Source organism: Rhinolophus sinicus, linkage group LG05 (genome assembly GCF_036562045.2).
Source record: "Rhinolophus sinicus isolate RSC01 linkage group LG05, ASM3656204v1, whole genome shotgun sequence".
NCBI classification, from domain to species: Eukaryota; Metazoa; Chordata; class Mammalia; order Chiroptera; family Rhinolophidae; genus Rhinolophus; species Rhinolophus sinicus.
The window spans coordinates 86528942-86548359 of record NC_133755.1 but is presented as its reverse complement, the minus strand read 5'-3'; the positions used below and the strand labels follow the sequence as shown (position 1 = coordinate 86548359).

Below are 19418 nucleotides of genomic sequence, written 5' to 3'. Positions count from 1 at the left end.
CAGTGACAGGGATATAAAGTCTAGCATAGGGAAGATAGTCAATAATATTGAAATAACTATGTACAGTGTCAGGTGGGTAATAGACTTACTGAGGTTATCACTTTGTGAGGTAGTATCAGTGTCTAATCGCTATGCTGTTTTGTACACCTGAAACTAAAAAATCCACAAAACCCCTTGTTCCACGAGGGCTCAGAAACCAGAGCTAATGCAGCACCTCTAGGCCTTACATGAGGTGCCTTCAATTTGTGTGTTATCCCAACTCTCCTGCGGGAAGTCTCCGGCTGACTGGCATCTCTCCCAGGTGTGAGTGGTGGACGTGATGTCCAGACTCTCAAAGAATGGGCTATACAACTTACCTTGAAGTGTGGCCATGATTTTGTGAAAATCTTGTAGAGATACTTACTGAGCTGCCTGAATGGGCTTTCCCTGATGAGTGGGGCCCAGTAGGGGCCACTGTTAGGGTACCCCTGTGAATTCTTAAATAGTGAAGAGGAGAGTCAGCTGGACAAGCTAAGTCAGAGCCTATTTGGGAAGGGTATGATTCAGATGTCAGGGTAACCAAGAGGCACAGTCAAAGGATAGACGGGACTGAGACTGGGGTTGGAGAGCTGAGACCTCAGATTTAGGCAGAGATATTGGGGATCATTACTGAATAAGTGAGGGAGGTTCTAGTGTGTCAGCTTTTGGTGCCCAAAATGCACCCTTGTTTTTAGTGGGTGGACACTTGAGGTGCATTGAGTGTTAGTCTGTGCTGAGGAGGCAGAATTAAGTGTGTACACTTTTCTTTGCTGATTCTTCCTCTTCTTTCCATGTAAATTTTGGTGAATGTTTATGTGTCCCAGAGTTTAGTTTTGTTTTCTTCTCACCTTGTGGGAGACAAGTGAAGGGGTGGGAAGCTCATAGTGCTGGGGGGAGACTTAATGACGTGGAGATGAGGGAATCGTAACATGGTGAGAGCTGGAAAGGGTGCCAAGGTTGGTGAGCAGAAAAGGGATTATAATTTGCTTGGCAACACTGAGGGGTCAAAAGCTGATAAAGAGAGACTGGTTCCAAAGCCAAGGCCGGGACAAACTAGCAGGAGCTCGGTCCTGGTTGGTTCCCGTAATTGGCTTTTACATTGCTGCCATGGGGTGCGGGAGGCAGTGGCTCAGTTTGGCACCGACTGCTTTCTCTGCCTCTTGATGGTCTCATCCAGCCATGGACAAAATAGAGGACATATTAGGGACAGGAATTTCATCCCAGTCTCTGGCCATTGGGGTCAGGTGGTAGGAAAAAGGATAAAGGGCAGTCTTAGTGGGATAGAAAAACAGAGCAGGTAGGTAGTTTAGTTCTTCAGTGTGTTTTTTAAAATTTGTTTTTGTTTTTTAAGGTGAATGGAGTGTACGTATTAGTGGGAGACCCAGCTATTTCTCATGTTTATATAGAGCATAAATGCTATAAATTCCAGGTGGTCTGTATTTCCTGAGGGTTTGGACTGGCTTCTAGGATGACAATGGTTTTTGGAAGTGTATGGAAATAGTGGCAGAAGAATGACAGTTGCTCAGAAAATGGTCATTTTGCGTTGACATTTGCAGGACTTTATGTGAATTCTGCTGGCTCTGTAGAAGGACTGGTAGTGTTGTCTTCTTGGTGTGTAGTAGTTGGAGGGCTCCCTTGAAACATTTTATTTTCTGTTTGACCATTGGACAAATGGGCCCACCCTGGAGAGCTTTGAGCATTGTTCTCCAAAACAGGAATCAAAATGGGGAATTATCGATGAAGAGTAAGGAACTGAGTAGCCAGTTAACATGAAAAGAGTTTTTTTTGGTGCAGTGGGTGGTGTTGGTACATTGAGATGGGTACAGCCATTTCTGCACTAAAGTCCATTGTGAGGGTTTCCCAGAGCTCTTCAGGGGTCAGTAGTGATGGCAGTCATTCTTCAGTCTTCTGGGCCTTCCCACCTGAGTGCAGGGGAAAGGGAAAACAGACGTGGATTTCTGCTAGTGTGACATATCAGAAGGATAGTGAGGGGAAGGCCAAGAAGATTGGTAAAGCTTCTGAGTCCAGTGATCCAGTGAAGTGATTTTCAGAAAATTCTCAAGAATAAAAGGATGAAGCTGTGTAGACATCTCCAAGGGCTTTTACTCCAATTCTTTTTTTCCTCCTTCTCAAAGACAAAGTGATCAAATTCTGAAAAAGGTTGTGAACTCTCTCTGGAGAGTTTAGAACACCATCTGTCTTAAATAGAGTAGTACTGATTAGTGACAGAGATTTGTCTTCTATTTTATCTATTTTATCTCCTTTGGTTGGTTTTACCTAAATGAGTCTAGGACCTGTTTATTGGTTTGTTTTTTAAATCAATGATTCATTAAGAGCTTATTCTAGGGATGAGTGCTAATATCCCACTTGTAAAATAAAACAATACTTCTCTTTTTAAGATTACAGAAATGATAACTGTTGTGCAAACATTCTCAGCCTTGAGTAATTCTACCATAGAGGGAATAGATATTATGGCAATAAAATTCAAAAATATATATCAAGGGGTTAAGAAAAAGCAATATGACATCCTGGATCCAAGAAGGACAGAATTTGACACAGATTTCTTAGAGTTCATGGCAAAAATCAGTGCTTTAGAGGTAAGTAATTATACATACTTTTACTTTAGTAAAGCTCAAATGTAATCAATAATACTGGAATTCACATATTTATTTTTTATTACCTTACTCTTGCAAATTGATCAAAAATATTTCCTAGTGTGAATAATTTTTCAAGTAGTCCACAAAATATTTTCCACCTTTATAAAAATGAAAAATTAGCATATTCAATAAAAGATGTCAGTGAATAACCAGAAACCCAAAGGACGATTGTAGCTAGCATTCATTTTCAGTTTACACTAAAATTTGTATTCGATTTTTGTTGTGCCAAGGAGCCAATGTCATTCTTCCAGAATGAGGGAATATTTGTCATCCTTATTCTTTGTTTCAAGTGTGAAACGATTTGAGGACAGATTAGGAAGGGGGGGGTCACTCTCCACTTGGCCCTGCCCTTGACGGCCATATTCTCTCTGCAGTTTAGGGGACAGCTCTTAAAGGTCCTTGTCCTGTTTATCAGAGCCTCAGGGCCACTGGAGGGATGAAGGTAGTTAACAAATATGTCTGGTGAGATATAACATCTGTCTTTCTCACCTTTTGTATTTATATGACCTCAGTTACTCCCTTACTGAAAACTACTATAAAACCAGGTTTAGCCCCAGGGAGAGATCCCCTCTTTGCTGCACAATATCCTGGAGACACAGGGAGGGACAAGAATATACTCTCTCCACTGCCTGAGTCTGAAATTTTTGCCACGTAGGTGAGGAAAAGTGTGTGTGTGTGTGTACAGAGGGTGCCATAAAATGTATACACATTTTAAGAAAGGAAAAAACTGTATTAAAATTACACTGATGGTAACCAGTCTGAGCACCTCTTGTAATTGCAGAAGTCAAACATGACTTGTATTCATCTTTTGTTATCAGTATATACTGAGTATTACAATTTTAATACAGTTTTTTTCCTTCCTTAAAATGTGTATACATTTTTTTTGGCACCCTCTGTGTGTGTGTGTGTGTGTGTGTGTGTGTGTGTGTGTGTGTGTGTTATTTAAAGATTCTTTAAAATCTATATTGCATGTAATCTGGACAATATAAATAAGAAAGATCCTAAAATTCTAATAACACTGCCTTTTCTTTTTGGCATATATTTCCTTTCAGTTTTGGAAAGTTAGACTCTGATATTATTATAAATTAATTAATATTTTAGATATTACTTTTAGTGTTTGGCTAGTTGGGCAGGGTAGAGTTTGCTTCTAGAAAGATTTGTGAATTACATCTTCATGGTGATGGGAATGTGGATTTTTAAAATTAAATTATTTTTATGATTGTTTAATAAAGATTACATGTTGTAAAGGCTCTACTGTGGTCTTAGATACAAACTTTAGCTTTCAGTATATTTAGAGGCCATATTAACTTTTTAATATTTTGAAAGAGTTGTCAGTGTTTTAGCTTGCCTTCCTTTCCCAATGTTTGAGTAGTGGATGTGGTATAGATTAGTAGACCATAACAGTGTAATCTGTGAGTGAAAGGAACTTGCAAAGAGTGCATCAGTTCCATTGGTTGGGTACCAGGAGTTTGGAGTTCACCGCTTGGGATGGTACAGGTCTCAAAGGAATGTTTTCTTCATGTTAAAGAGGTTTCTGAGAGCAGCAGAGTTGGAAAATGGCACCTGTTGACCTTGGGTGTCTATAGTGTCATTACATTGCTCTAGCAGTATGCTTAGAAATTCTCAATATACCAAAGAAATATGCTTGGTGTAAGGCCTGTTCACTCCTTTCATAAATTCTCTAGTCAGTAATTTCCAGTAGATAACAAGCAGCAAATGCAAACCACATGTAATTTTATTGTATCTAGCCATTGTATGAAAAATAGTTAAAAGAAGCAGAAGAAATTAATTTTAATAATATACTTTATTCAACCCAGCATAATTCAGAATATTACCATTTTGACTTGTCATCAATATAAGAATCATTGAGAAATTTTACATTCCTATCTTTGGTACAAAAGTGAAACCTAGTGCATATTTTATATATGCAACACATCTCACTTCCAAGTAGTGACATTTCAAGTGTTCAGTAGCCACATGTGACCAGTGGCCACCATACTGGACAGTTCAGTTCTAGATGCTTAGATGGTAGGTGTGCTGAAGGCTATTTTGATTCTGTAGGAAAATTAATTATTGTTAAACAAAATGAATTTCTTCCTTAGTGTCAAAAGTCATTTAAATATTAGTGTTTTATTTTAGGTACAAATACAGGCATTTATGAACAGTACTTTTGGAAAAATCTTCTCTTCTCAGCAGGCTCTTCAGCTGCTTCAAAGGTATTTATAATTATTAGGCAGTATAGTTTCTACTTGGGATAACTCCATATCTGAAAATACAATTTCAAATAAGATGTTCTTGGAAACCTCTCCTAGGCAAACATTAAAACTCACAAACATTAATCTTTCAATCACCATTAAACAGACTGTTAAAAATTTGAAATATGATATTTTTCATTGCATATTTTTGGTAGCAGAAAGTCTTTCAATGAGAAAATAAAATATTTTTCATGTTTTTTTCCCCCAGCTATGTAATATATTTGAAGTTAATTTGATAGGTGTTATTGGAAAGGGAGCAAGTAATGTTTAATTCTGTGTACTGAAAGGATTTCTGAAAGTGAAATGAAGAGTGGTAGATCTTCAACTTTCCATGTTCCCTCGTGAGTGCTCCCGTAGCTTCCTTTCCCACCACTCCCGACAACAGTGCTCCCCTAAAGGGAAGGAAAGCCTAGATTAGGGGGACAAGCTGGACTAGGGGCTGTTTTCTCCCAGGAGGGAGGGCTCATGACCCACGTTAGGGACCCTTTGGGAACTCTCTACTGAGAGCCAGTGGATCTGGGCTTGGGCCCAGCTTTGCTATACTTCCATGTCTCTCTGATGGATAATACCAGTGAGACCTTACCTTATGAGACAGACCATCATAAGTCAAAACAGACAAAATAATTTTGATAAGTGATAGTACTGTACAGACAGATGGCAGGTACTGTTTTCTTGGTGATTTCTCTCTCTGTCTCTGCCTTTCTCTTTCTGTCTTTGCCCTTTTTTTTTTTAACCTATAGTATGCTGGTGTTAACTCACTTTATTATCAGAACATTTGGATTCTGGTATTTCCTGTGTATCACTTAGTCTCTAAGTGAAAGTGATATTTGGCTGACAAAAATCATCATTATTATTGTGACTATTATTATTATTATTTTGGAATCATATAAGCATTAATATTGACAGAGGGATAATGAGTGTTCTCCCTTCCCATCTTTGCAAAGCCGACTCCCCACTCATCTTTTCAATCTCAGTTTAAATGTCACTTCTCAGGGAAGTATTTCTCAGGGAAGTATTTCTTGACTTCCCAGAGGTGCTGGGTTCCCTGTTACACGCATTTCTGGCACCCTTGTAATTTAAATAATTACTTATGTAACTCTTGTCTGATCTCTCTCTTTCCCATAAGATAACTGTAGGCTCCACGAGGGCTGGAACCACACACCTATCTTGTTCTTCACTGTATCCTAGCAAATGTATGAAGCCTGGTATGAATATTTGTCATATGACTAAATGAATGGATTTTTAGGATTGCAGCAATTCTTAAGTATGTTTCTCATTTACTTTTTAATTACTCACCTTCAATTACTTTTAGATTCCAGAAGCTGAACATTCCCTGTCTTCAATTAGAAATAAATCACACAATTGAGTGTATTCTTCAGTATTACGTGGCTGAACTTGAAGCTATTAAGAAGGCAAGTATCATGTTTATAAATAGAAGCGTACTTTAGTACAAAAAGAAATGTATTCCGAAAGTATTTGCCATGATTATCTTGTACCAAGCTTTCCAGGAGCAAACCTTTCACTGCTAAGTAGCTCTGGTGCTCCCCTCTCTATGTGGGAAGGTGCTGACAGTGTATGTCACTGGACACCCACATTTACATCCCTTTGCTCTTCAGAACTGTCTTTCAACACTTTAGTGGTTACCAGAGAGTAAGGGGAGAGGGGAGATGGTAGAGGAGGGTAAAGGGGGTCAACTATATGGTGATGGAAGGAGAACTGACTCTGGCTGGTGAGCACACAGTGTGATATATAGATGATGTATTAAAGAATTGCACACTTGAAACCTCTGTAATTTTACTAACCATTGTTACCGCAATACATTTAATTAAAAAACATGAGAAAAAAGAACTGTCTTTGTGTGACAGCATTCATGTGTGTATAGGAAAGCCCATTTAAGTTAATATTTTTATGTGTGGAAATATATGCTCTGAAGACTATCATGGAAGATATAATGTAGCAATGTGTTCTCGCTATTGAATATCTCCTTTAACTTTGGGATAAAAAGGCAGAAAAAATAACATGTAATTGGACATAAGGGTTAAGAGAGGATTAAGTGTCATATACTGTAAACAATGTAGTTTCTGAACCTCAGGTTATTATCTCTGAAGTGTATTTATATATTTACTGACTACCTACCTCCTCGGTACGAAACATGGGAATAATGCTAAACATCAATACAAATGTAGCTTTCTGTTTTTTGCCTCTTCCATTGTATTGAATTTCAGACATTAATACTAGACCTTTAATTACAGCTTTATCATTCTCAAAAAGATGATCCCCCTCTGGCTCGCAACATGCCCCCTATAGCAGGAAAAATTCTTTGGGTGAGACAGCTCTATCGTCGGATAAGTGAGCCCATCAACTATTTCTTTGTAAGCCAATGGTTAAGTTTCCAATATGTGGATTATGGTGGTTTTTAATACAAGAACTATATTTTATGCTGTAATATTTGTGTCCAAGGAAGTAGTTAGAGCTAATTCTTTTACTGGGTGAAGAAAAATTAGTTTATAAATATGCCTGAGAGACACCAAGGCAATTTTTTCATGTTTGGTAGATAAGCCCGTTTAATTACAGTTACATTTAAGGAGGTGAATCTCATAACTCTATGAGTTTTAACAATACAGGACACTTTATAAAGGCTTTAAAAAATAATTGTTTTGAAGACAGTAAAGTACAGGCCAAGCGCTGAGGCTTACCTTTATGTGTGGACAGATGAGTCACTGATATATATTAGTTAAGGTTGAGATACCCTTGGAGCATCTATTCCTGTATGAAGAACTGAGACCTAGAGAAGGGAGTAATAAAGCATGTTCATTCTCCGTGTCCTTAAGGGGATTAGATTTCTGAAAAACACTAGAATACTCGGGCCTTGTCAGCATTCTGAAATTGCCAGTCTGTCTGCTCTGTTTTTTGTTTTTGCATTTTGTTTTGTTTTTACTTTGTTTTTTTAAAAAGACAGGAGCAAAGCAGACACAGCCTACTTGGTGTGTGTCTTATACCTAAATATGGAACAAAATAACTACCAAGCAATAGTCTTACAAGTAACATTATTTAAGCATTATTAAATATTAAGTTTTTGGTTTTTGTTTGGCGACTGTCATTTATTTTACTTTTCTTAATATTAAAAAAAAAATGAAAATGCTGGCTTTAGACAAGAGACAGGATGGGCACTTGATCACTGGTTGCTCTGTAGTGGCAGAGCAGAGGTTGCTCCATTTCTGACTTAATGCCATTCACAACATAAAACATTCAATGTTTACAGAAATAAATTTCGTTCCTCTTCTTTGATATAGGGTTACTTTATTTTGGGGGAGGGAGGTGCTGGAATTTGCAAACTTTTGAATTTTCCAAAGTTCAAGGAAAATCAGTCCATTGTATCTTGTCCAGAAAAGTGGGGAAGGAACAGAGAGTTGGAGGTAGAGACTCTCAATGCCTGGGTCTGGCTGCAGGGCTGGAGACCTTTCTTGTTAAGTCCTGTATTCCCTTTTCCGGTTTTCCCTTTCTACTGATAATGTTTCCCTCCTTCCATCTCTAGCTCGTATAGCCTTCCTCATCTCTGTTTTACTCTGAGGAAAACATCTAAATGGGTAGCATAATTATTTGATGCCATTTTAAATATAAGCAGCTTTATGATTTGGATTTGAAAACAAGCAGCAGTCTTTTAAAAATAAGTCTTTTTCCCTTAAAAAACAGAAAAACTCAGAAATTTTGTCAAATACAGATGGTAAAGCTATCATTCGTCAGTATAACAAAATTTCCTACGTCCTGGTGGAATTTGAGGTGGTCTATCACACGGCGTGGGTCAGAGAGATGTCGCAGCTGCAGTACGGTGTGTAGAGGGCTGTGCGGTGATGCGCAGGCGCGGGGTGGGGTGGGGGCGGTGTTAGGCGAGTTTGAATGAGCTCATGGTTCTGGAGAAGTTTCACATCCCTTTTATATAATCTTATGATGGTTCAATTTAGATTTGGGGGTGATACAATTATTTATTTCTTTACAGTTAGTAATAACACTCTGATTTTATAAGCAAACATTGTCATGACCTTAAAGTTGATATACTTAGATTATGACTTCCCTGGAAAAACAGCATTTAAAAGGAAGTGTTAAGACTCTTTGTAGACATTTCTCCATAGATATAGGAAAGTTTTCATATTTAGTTTTATCATGTTACAGATTGAAATCTTAGCCCCAATCAAGGGAGAAAGAATTGCAGCTTGCTGGTCTGCCTCCCTCCCTCCTTCCATTTTCCCTCCCTCCCTCCCTTCCTCTCTTTCTTTTTCTATAGCTGAATTTAACTTCAATGTTGAGCTCCAGTAAATTAAGTGTATTAGGCCTGTGTCTAAGTACCTGCGAGGGGTGCTAAGACATGGGTCAGTGAAGTGTGAGGTGGGGCGATGGTGGTTCTAAGCCATCATCCATCTGTGGGGGCATCATCTGAAGTGTTGTTATTGTTGGGCTCAACCGTGGTTATGCTTTGTCCCACCTTATCCTTAAGTTCTTACCCATAAGCTTGGGGGAACCCTAACTGTGTCCCCTGGTACAGTAGTTTCTGCCTCCCACCCCAGGATCGCCACTTAAGCAGAGCACAGAATTGCAGGCACAGGAAGCACAAATTCTGCAGTTGGGTCACTGGGAGTGACAGTGAGAGGGGCCACTCCTACTTCTGCCTCTTGGTTCCAGACCCATGTATTTTAGCTGTTGGGAACACAGCACTATATACAGGCCACTGATTCACTGCACCTGCATCCTGGAGGGCAGTGCCCCAAGCCAGCAGGGTGTCTTCCCCAACTGACACCATAGTTAAACCTTTAATAGGCCACTTCTGTCAGGCCAGCTGTTTCTGGGTAATGTGAATGGAAGGACCCTATGGATCCTAATGAAAGCCCGCTAATAGAGCAACACTCTCAAAGGAGCATCAAGAGAAGCTTAACATTCACATTATAGAAAAGAGTAAAAGAATGTTTAACAACTGACACATGGAACATGTACATGTTAGCTTCTGCAATACCATTTAGTTTTCTACTCTTTTTTTTTGTCCTGCTGTTTTTCCCCCTCTTATCTGTATATGTTCAAAAACAAGTTCAACAGCCACCTGTTCCATAAATCCCTTCCTTATTTTCCTGGCAGAAGATAATGTGCTCTTCCTCTAGAGTCCTCCACACACTTCATCTGCAGTTCTTTCTCATGACACTTACTGCTTGTTGATCTGTCTTATCTCCCCTACACATTCCAAGGATACTCTCTCTGTCTATTTCATCTTTGCATCCTTTAAATAACAGCATAGCTAACATGTAATGCTTACCATGTGCCAGGCTTTGTCTAAGCACCACATGTACGACTTCCTTTAATCCTCATGGCAACCCTGTGAGAAACTATTATCCTCATCTTACAGATGAGGAAACTGGAGCACTGACTGGTTAAGTGACTTCCCAAGATCACACAACTTGGAAGTGGCAAGGCCATGATTCAGATTTGCCTTTCATGTAAACACAGGCTAGTGGGAATGAATTGCTCTGGAAGGCTTCTTGGTGTTATAGTGATGTGATGATGTTTAACTATACAGAAACTCAGAATAATGACTGGGGACCTAGTATCGGCCTCTTTTAGTTGGTTGCTTTATATGAGTATGAAGTTCTCTGGTGATGATTTACGTGGGATGGATGTTCACTCAGCCCTGGAGCAGACTTCCCGGCTGTCAGTATTGTTAGTGGTCTTGCTGACATTTTGTCCTTTCAAGAAAGCTCAGTACAGCCTTAAGGAAGACAGATTTCATCAAATGTTCAAAAGTTACTTTGGAGTTTACTTGGGAGGGTAAATTATTTCTAGCCCAATTTTAAAAAGGTTACAAATGTATTGGGTAAAATTTTTAGTTGAAATCCTCATGAAACCGGCATCATTAGGAGCCATATTAAGACTAACTTTATCTGATGAGTAAAAGTCTACTAACTTCAAAGGCATACACAGATATTTTATTAGAAATTTGATGCAGACACATTTTGTACAGTAATGTGATCCTTGGAAGATACATGGGAAATCTCACGTTAGTAGTGTTTGTTAATATGAGATATAATTCAAGCTAGTGCGTGCTTGTCTGTAAGTGTGTTATTATTATGCCTCTAAAGGTAATTCATGTTAGGATAACAAATAATCTAAGGTTGCTCAGCATGAACCATTGGGATTATGTATTTCAATTCATAATAAAAGGCATATCTGAAAATGCCTGTTTATATTAATAATGTTCGTGTAGTGATTCAGATACAGTGTAAAAAATTCTTCCTCTATTCCAGGAGTTCACAGTGCAATGGTGTTTAATAAATATTTCTTACTCATACTGAGCCCAGTTATCAGAAATTCAGAATGGAGAATTCATTCAGATACACCTCCTTAAAGAAGCTAGTTGGGGTGAGGCATGGAAAAGGGTTTGAAATCTATGAGGTGTGTCATATTTTGTAACTGTGCACATCTTCTAGTTCTTTCCCAGGGGTTAAATCACCATCTATAAAAATAAACTAACACTGTATTACAGCTCTCTTAGTCCCACTCAGAAAGTTATTGCAGCTCATAGCACAAAGGTTATCCATTCTTGGTCCATTTCTTTCTTGATCTGGTTTTATGGCTTTACAGAAACTGCATTTATTTAAGTTTGGAGCACTGACCATGTGTCAGATACGTCCCTAAGAACCTGGGATAGCCAGAACTATTATTTTGCTTGTAATAAGTCAGTAGCCCAGTGGGAAAGACGGGTAGGGAAACAGGGACGGAAGCAGAAAAGAAATCCAGAATAACTAATGTCAATAACTATTTATTTGTAGCTTTACAAGCCACACTTTTTGTGCGACATCCAGAATCAGGAAAGTTGATGGTTAATTTTGATCCCAAAATTCTGGAAGTTGTTCGGGAAACTAAGTGCATGATAAAAATGAAGCTGGATGTTCCAGAACAAGCAAAGAGATTGCTAAAATTGGAAAGTAAATTGAAAGCAGACAAATTGCGTTTGCAGGTAAGATAGGTTATATTTTCTAGTTATTTTTGAAGTCCTTTTTAAAAAAAAACAAAAACCAAAAAACCCCCCAAAACAAAAATATATCAGATATCTGATCAAGATGACAGAGTAGATAAAGGCTGTACTTGCCTCCTCTCACAATCGCATCAAAATTACAGCGAAACTACATCATTGAGAATCGCTTGAAGTATAGCTGAAATGAAGCCCTACAACTAAAGACATACAGAAGAAGCCATCTTGAGACAGGTAGGAGGGGCAGAGACATTGAACGGGCTCAGAACAACCACATGTGACCATTAAAAATCAGGAGGAATATCTCGGATGTGTAGGTCTCTCCCAGAGGAGCAAGGAGGTCTCAACTGTATACTAGGCTCCCCAGTCCAGTGTTCCAGTGCTGAGAAGTCCCCATAACTTCTGGCTATGAAACCTGGTGGAGATTGTGGCTGAGCAGGAGGAGGGCAGCTAGAGTCCCAGGCAGTCCTCTTAAAGGTCCCATGCGTGGACTTACTCACTGACGGATTCACTGGCTCTGAGCTCCAGTGCTGGGGCAGCAGCTCGCAAGGCTCCAGGGACATAAGGGGAGGAACTGAGTTGTCTAGCTTTGTGCTGAGGTCTGAAGGGACAGCTTTCTCCCAGACAGAGGAGCTGGCGGAAGCCATTGTTTCTTGGCTGAGCCCTCCCCCTTCCTGGTGTGCAGACAAAGGTGGCCCCCATATCTGAGTCTCTATAACCTGGCTAGCACCATTTATCTACCCCTCCCCGGTAATTGCCAGAGACCCTGCCCCACTTAAACTTAGGGAAACCCAATCCACTTCCAGTGGCTTCTCCATATAAACAGCCTGTCTTGACTCATGCTACAGACTTTCCTAAAATCTCTCAAAGGTTCATAAAACCCAATCAAACAGCATCTGGCTTCAGCATGTCCCATACCTCTTACTGAGCAGCCCCAAGTCTGGCACTAGTGACAGTCAGCCTTGGTTTGTGGCCTAGCCTCTTGAGTCACCTCCAAGTCCAGCATGGTGGCAGCCATCTGCAGATTGCTTTCTGCCTTGTGCCAGGTGGTCCTGGGCAGGGCACAGGCTGTGGCTGAACTTGACCTGAGGTGAAGCCCCTCCCAGGAGGACCTGGGGCTGGCAAACTTGGTGACCAACTTTGGACCGAGCTATAACATCACCCGGCCATCTCCAAGAACACCACACCCAAAGGGATGATTGGGCAGGCACCAAAGCCCTGCTAAAGTGAATCCTACTCTGTAGGGTTAGACCCTGTACAATAACTGCTCCATTGTACTCACAGCCAGTCCTCACAACCAATCAGCCTTATGGTCAATCCCTATGATTGAAGTGCAGATAGCAACCAAGTGTCAACTACAACAGGAGGGCATACACAACACACACAAGGGACACACATGGAATACCTGGCTCAGGAGACCAGGTAGACTGCATTCCTGAGCCCCACAGGACACCTACTAAATGAGGCCACCCTTCTAAGACCAGGAGGCATAGCAGTCCTCTGTAAAGAAACAAACACAGGGAGGCAGCTAATATGGGGAGACAAAGAAACATGTCCCAAATAAAAGAACAGAACGAAACTCCAGAAAAGGAACTAAACAAAATGGAGACAAGCAATCTACCATATGCAGAGTTCCAAACACTGATTATAACAATACTCAGTGATCTCAGGGAGAGCTTCAACAAGGAGATAGGAAACATAAAAATGGAGATAGAAAACATAAAAAAGAACAAGGCAGAAATAAGGAATACAATAACTGAAATAAACAATACATTAGAGGGAAGAAACAGTAGATTAGCTGATGCAGAGGATTGAGTCAGTAATTTGGAAGATAAGGTAACAGAAAACACCCAATCAGAACAGTAAAAAGAAAAAAGAATCCAGAAAAATGAGGACAGTTTAAGGGGCCTCTGGGACAATATCTACCAACATTTGCATCATAGTGGTACCAGTAAGAGAGAGCAAAGAATTGAAAACCTATTTGAAGAAATAATGACAGAAAACTTTCCTAACCTGGCAAAGGAAATAGACAAGCTCAGGAAGTGCAGAGAGTCCCAAACAAGATGAACCCAAAGAGGCCCACACCAAGACACATCATAATTAAAATGCTAAAGGTTAAAGGCAATCCTAAAAGCAGCAAGAGAAATGAAGTTAGTTACCTACAAGGGAGCTCACATAAGACTGTTAGCTCATTTCTCAACAGAAACTTTGCAGGCCAGAACAGAGTGGCAGGAAATACTCAAAGTGATGAAAAGTAACGACCTACAACTAAGATTACCCAGCAAAGCTATCATTTACAATCAAAGGACAGATAAAGAGCTTCCTAGACAAGAAAAAGCTGAAGGAGTCCTCACCACCAAAGCAGTATTACAAGAAATGTTAGAGGGACTTCTTTAAGACTACACAAAAAATATAAAAAGGTGAATAATAAAATGGCAATAACTACATATCTATCAATAATTATTTTAAATGTAAATGTATTAAGTGCTCCAATGAAATGATGTAGGGTGGCTGCATGGATAAGAAAACAAGACCCTTACATATGCTGCCTACAAGCAACTCAACTTCAGATCGAAAGACACACAGACTGAAACTAAAGGGATGGGATAAGATATTTCATGAAAATGGAAACAGAAAAGAAAAAAGCTGGAGTAGCAATACTTACACCAAACAAAATAAACTTTAAAACAAAGACTATAACAAGAGACAGAGAAGGACCCATAATTCCACTTTTGAGTATTTATCCGAAGAAACCCAAAATGTTACTTTGAGGGGATATGTGCATCCATATGTTCATTGAAGCACTGTTTACAACGGCCAAGATGTGGAGGCAGCCCCAGTGTCTGTCGATGGAAGAACAGATAAAGAGGAGGTGGTACATATATACAATGGAATATTGCTTGGCCATGGAGGGGAATGGGTTCTTGCTATCCTCAGTGTCATGGATGGACCTGGTTGGTATTGTGCTGAATGCAGTATGTTAGACAGAGAAGGACAGATACAATGTGATTTTGCTTATATGTGGAATCTAAAGAACAAAGTGAACAAACAAAACAGAAACAAACTCATAGAGAACATTTATGATGGTTGCCAGGGGAAAGGGGAGTTGGGGTGGTGTTATAGTTGAATCTTGGTTGCTATTGGCATGTCGGTAGGTGGGGTTGATCTTCAGGCTGCTTGGCTTGGGGTTTGGCCACAACCACAGCTTACAGGCTGCTGTTTGGGTGGCTTAATCCAGCAAGTGGGATTCACCCCAGTGCATTCTGGTGCCTGTTAGACCACCCTTTGGGTGTGCTGCTTGTAAAGCTAATTGGGCAGTGCTCTGCTATGGTCTGAAGCCAGTCTCCAAGTACATTGGTTCTGGGGCCTCTTGCAAGGGGCTCTGGTGCAGGCCCAGGTTTCCCACTGCCTGTGACTGGCCAGGGACTACCTGGTAAGAGCTACAGAATGATCTGAGGTTATTTGCTGCCTGTGGTGTGCCTGGAGGCATGTGGGAGAGGCCACACTGCAAACTGAGGATGGCTGCCAGCATTACCAGGCCTAGGGTACCTAGGACACCCAAAGACCTCCAAATACCAGGACATCCAAAGACTTGCTGCCACCTGCCACCTCCCTTAAGGTTCAGGCATTGATGAAGTCTTCTGTAGTATGGCAGGGTCTCAGGGAGCCACTAGATTGGGAAGAGTTATGTTCACTAGGTTAATGTAAATTCTGATTTGGTGAGAGTGCTGATCTTGAAGCTACTTAGTAAAACTCTCAGAGCACACTGAGGCCAGTTGCTGCCAGCCTTGGGTCTGTTGGACGCTGATAGTTTTTGAAGAAAGAGTACAATGCAGTTGGGGCTCTCTGCTCTCATAGAAAAGTGTCTCCAGCATTCCGGGAGTTGGGTGGGGTAGGGTCTCAGTGAGTCAGCAGGGTTCAGCCTCAGAGCTCACCAGATCAATCAGATTCAGATTTGGCTGTAAGCATAGGGGGAGGGCTCAATACAGAAAAGACAGCGCCCATCTACAGGAGTAGGACTCCCCCACAGGGAAAATGCTGACTGTCTCCCAGCACCTGTCCAGAAGCCACACAACCCAGTTTGTCCCCCACATGTCCATGACAGCCCCTGAGTCACCGCCCCTTTGGTGGAGCCCAAGATGGGTGCCTGGGAGTGAGACAGTCTGTGCACAGGCCCTTTAAGAGGACACCTGGGTTTCCTGCTGCCTTCCTCCCACGTGGATGGTCAGAGTCCCCCGTTTTTCCCAACCAGATGCTATGTGGGCTTGTCTTCCTGGCACCAGTACTCTGGACTGGGAAGGCAGTGCGGGGCTGCATTCTCTTGCTCCTCTTGGGGGAACCTCTGCAGCTGAGATATCCCTCCCGCTTCTCAACTATCACACTGAGGTTTGGGGTCAGCCAGTTTCACATCTCCACCCCTCCTACCAGTCTCGACATGGCTTCATCTTTATATCGTCAGCCAGACTTCAGATGGTTCTCCAGGTTGGTTGTTCTATAAGTTGGTTGTAATTTTAATTTGTTCACAGAAGGAACTAGACATGGTGTTTATCTACTCCGCCATCTTGGATCTTCCCCAATACCATTTATTGAAGAGATTATTATTTTCCCCATTGTATATTTTTGGCTCCTTTGTATCATCTTGATCCTTTGTAAATTAATTATCTATATATGTGTGGATTTATTTTTGGCTTCTCTATCCTGTGCCATTGTTGAATCTTGACAACATTAAAATACTAATGTGCAAACAAAAGGAAAGATTGGAGTTGGAAAGCAAAGGTGAAAAGATGATAAGAAATCAGATTTAGACTTCTGGCTAATGTTGATATTGTGGCAACTTTGGCTTCAGCATCAAAGTTTTGTACTGGCTAGTTGTGGCTTTGGAGAATTGAGTGTCAAAGTGCTGTTATAAATTGAGGTTAATGTCGCTTGCATTGCATCTTACAGGATTTACTTAGTATTGAATGTTATTATGAAAGTCAGAATCCTTTGCGAAGTGTCAAGTATACATAAAAGTTAAACTACAAGTAACAGAAAAGAAGGAAAGGAATTAATGCCTTTGAAATTATTAAGTAAACATCAAAACAGTTTAGTATTATTAATTTGGGGAAGGATTAACTTGAGTCCACATCTCCTGTCACAGTGCAATAAATTACAAAATGGTCAAAAATTGATCATTATGGTTCATCTCTAAAAGATATCTAAAAGAAAACAGAAAAGCTTAATTTTGATTGTGTGTACATTGATTTTGATTCAAGAAAATGAGTGTGGCATCAGTGATAAGTATGCTTTAACATGTCAGAAGACAAAGAACAGAAAGGGGAAAAATGTATGACAGACATCACAAAAAGATAATTATCCAAACTATTTAAAATAGCATAAGTTTAGAAAGATAATTAATAAATATTAAAAGTGTAAAACTAGAAAACTCCATTGAGCTCAGGTAATTTACAACTCGGGGAAAAGTACATTGTTAGTATAAATATAAGTACATACCCTCCATCTAGGCAGGACTATGAGGAAAACAGGTATAATGAAACCTGGGTATGAATCAAAATACGACTGTTGCTTTAAAATAAGTTGCTGTAAAACATGCCATTTTGACTTTTAACAGGGTCTTCTGCAGTATTGTGATGAGTTATATCAGGAAGTGCCTTCTGTGTTTGTCAATCTGATGACCCCTAAAATGAAAAAGGTCGGTAATACTGAAGGTTTATATTGATTTCCTTGTTTAAAATTAGATTACAGTTCTATAGATTATGGATTTTAGAACATCTATTCTTGCCTAGACCCTCTATCTTTCTGGTTCAGCTTTATAGCTCTGTTATTCCTACAGAATGATTCCTTACCTAAGTTTTGTTGCCTTTGAAAAACAACTAAATGTAAATAATAAACACTTTCTCGGAATCCATGATTGCTTCATGGGTAGCCAAACATGGGTTTAAAAAACGTTAATAAAAAGTCACCTCTGGGGCCGGCCCAGTGGCTCAGGCGGTTAGAGCTCCATGCTCCTAACTCCGAAGGCTGCAGGTTCAATTCCCACGTGGGCCAGTGGGCTCTCAACCACAAGGTTGCCTGAAAGTTCAATCCCTCGAGTCTCGCAAGGGATGGTGGGCTCTGCCCCCTGCAACTAAGATTGAACACAGCACCTTGAGCTGAGCTGCCTCCCGGATGGCTCAGTTGTTGGTTGGAGCGCAGGCTCTCAACCACAAGGTTGCCAGTTCAATTCCTCGACTCCCGCAAGGAATGGTGGGCAGGGCCCCTTGCAACTAAAATTGAACACGGCACCTTGAGCTGAGCTGCCGCTGAGCTCCCCGATGGCTCAGTTGGTTGGAACATGTCCTCTCAACCACAAGGTTGCCGGTTCGACTCCCGCAAGGGATGGTTGGCTGTGCCCCCTGCAACTAGAAATGGCAACTGGACCTGGAGCTGAGCTGCGCCCTCCACAACTAAGACTGAAAGAACAACAACTTGAAGCTGAACAGAACCCTCCACAACTAAGACTGAAAGGACAACAAGTTGACTTGGAGAAAAAGTCCTGGAAGTGCACACTGTTCCCCAATAAAAATCCTGTTCCCCTTCCCCAATAAAAAAATCTTAAAAAAAAAAAAAAGTCACCTCTGCCAAGTATAATGGAGGGGAACTACAACTACGGATGTATAACCTATAATATTTCCAGGTAATAAAATAAAGCCTTTTTTATAAATGCAGATGATCCTGTTAATAATGGAAACTGATATATTTTTCTTTTGCCAGGTGGAATCTGTGTTGAGACAGGGGCTCACAATATTAACATGGTCGTCTTTAACACTGGAAAGCTTTTTTCAAGAAGTTGACTCAGTTTTGGATATGTTCAATCAACTTTTAAAGAAGGTATGATACATAAATTTTTATGAACTACATATATTCTTACTCAGGCTATGAATAATAGTTTGAATATCTATGAAAGCCCTTTAAAGGGTGTGACTTTTAACTAAAAGGATATCCATTAAGTTAAAAAAAATAATGCTTTATGTTTCTTTAAGGGCTTTGGGCCCTTTTCATTTAGATTGCCTTTTCTTGTCTCTGAGTTACCTTGCCTTTACTATGTTAAAGTGATGGTTCAACTCCACAGTGTAGTTTAGAAAATAGGGTAATTGTAGACTGCGAGAGAGGCAGAATGGAGTGGTTGTTATATTAATGCATCTCATATCAATTCAATGAGGCAGTCATCTAACTGGAAACTGTCTATTGATTTCTCATATGTTTGCTATATAGAATATGCATATCTTTTTAGATACGCTAGTCTGTCTTTGGTGACAGCATGTTGTAACAAACAAAACTCAGAGGTTTGGCAGTTGGATAAACCTAGGTATGGTTTTTTGCCCTTCACTAGCTACGTGTTCCTCCTTAGGTTACGTTACTTCTCTGAGCCTTGGTTTCTTTAGCTGTAAAACTGGGATAGTGATGGTTCATGGACTGGAATTAAGAGTAAAGGAA

General features: G+C 40.3%; 1 protein-coding gene across 1 annotated transcript in view; it reads left to right on the top strand.

Moving 5' to 3' along the window:
- Positions 1-19418, top strand: part of DNAH8 (dynein axonemal heavy chain 8) — a 358656-nt gene that overhangs the window by 69214 nt on the left and 270024 nt on the right. The window contains exons 13-20 of the mRNA XM_074332879.1: positions 2418-2615; positions 4815-4891; positions 6243-6342; positions 7183-7302; positions 8624-8759; positions 11740-11927; positions 17554-17634; positions 18696-18812. Of these exons, the coding sequence (XP_074188980.1) occupies positions 2418-2615; positions 4815-4891; positions 6243-6342; positions 7183-7302; positions 8624-8759; positions 11740-11927; positions 17554-17634; positions 18696-18812 (1017 nt within the window). The remainder of the gene's footprint in view (positions 1-2417; positions 2616-4814; positions 4892-6242; positions 6343-7182; positions 7303-8623; positions 8760-11739; positions 11928-17553; positions 17635-18695; positions 18813-19418) is intronic.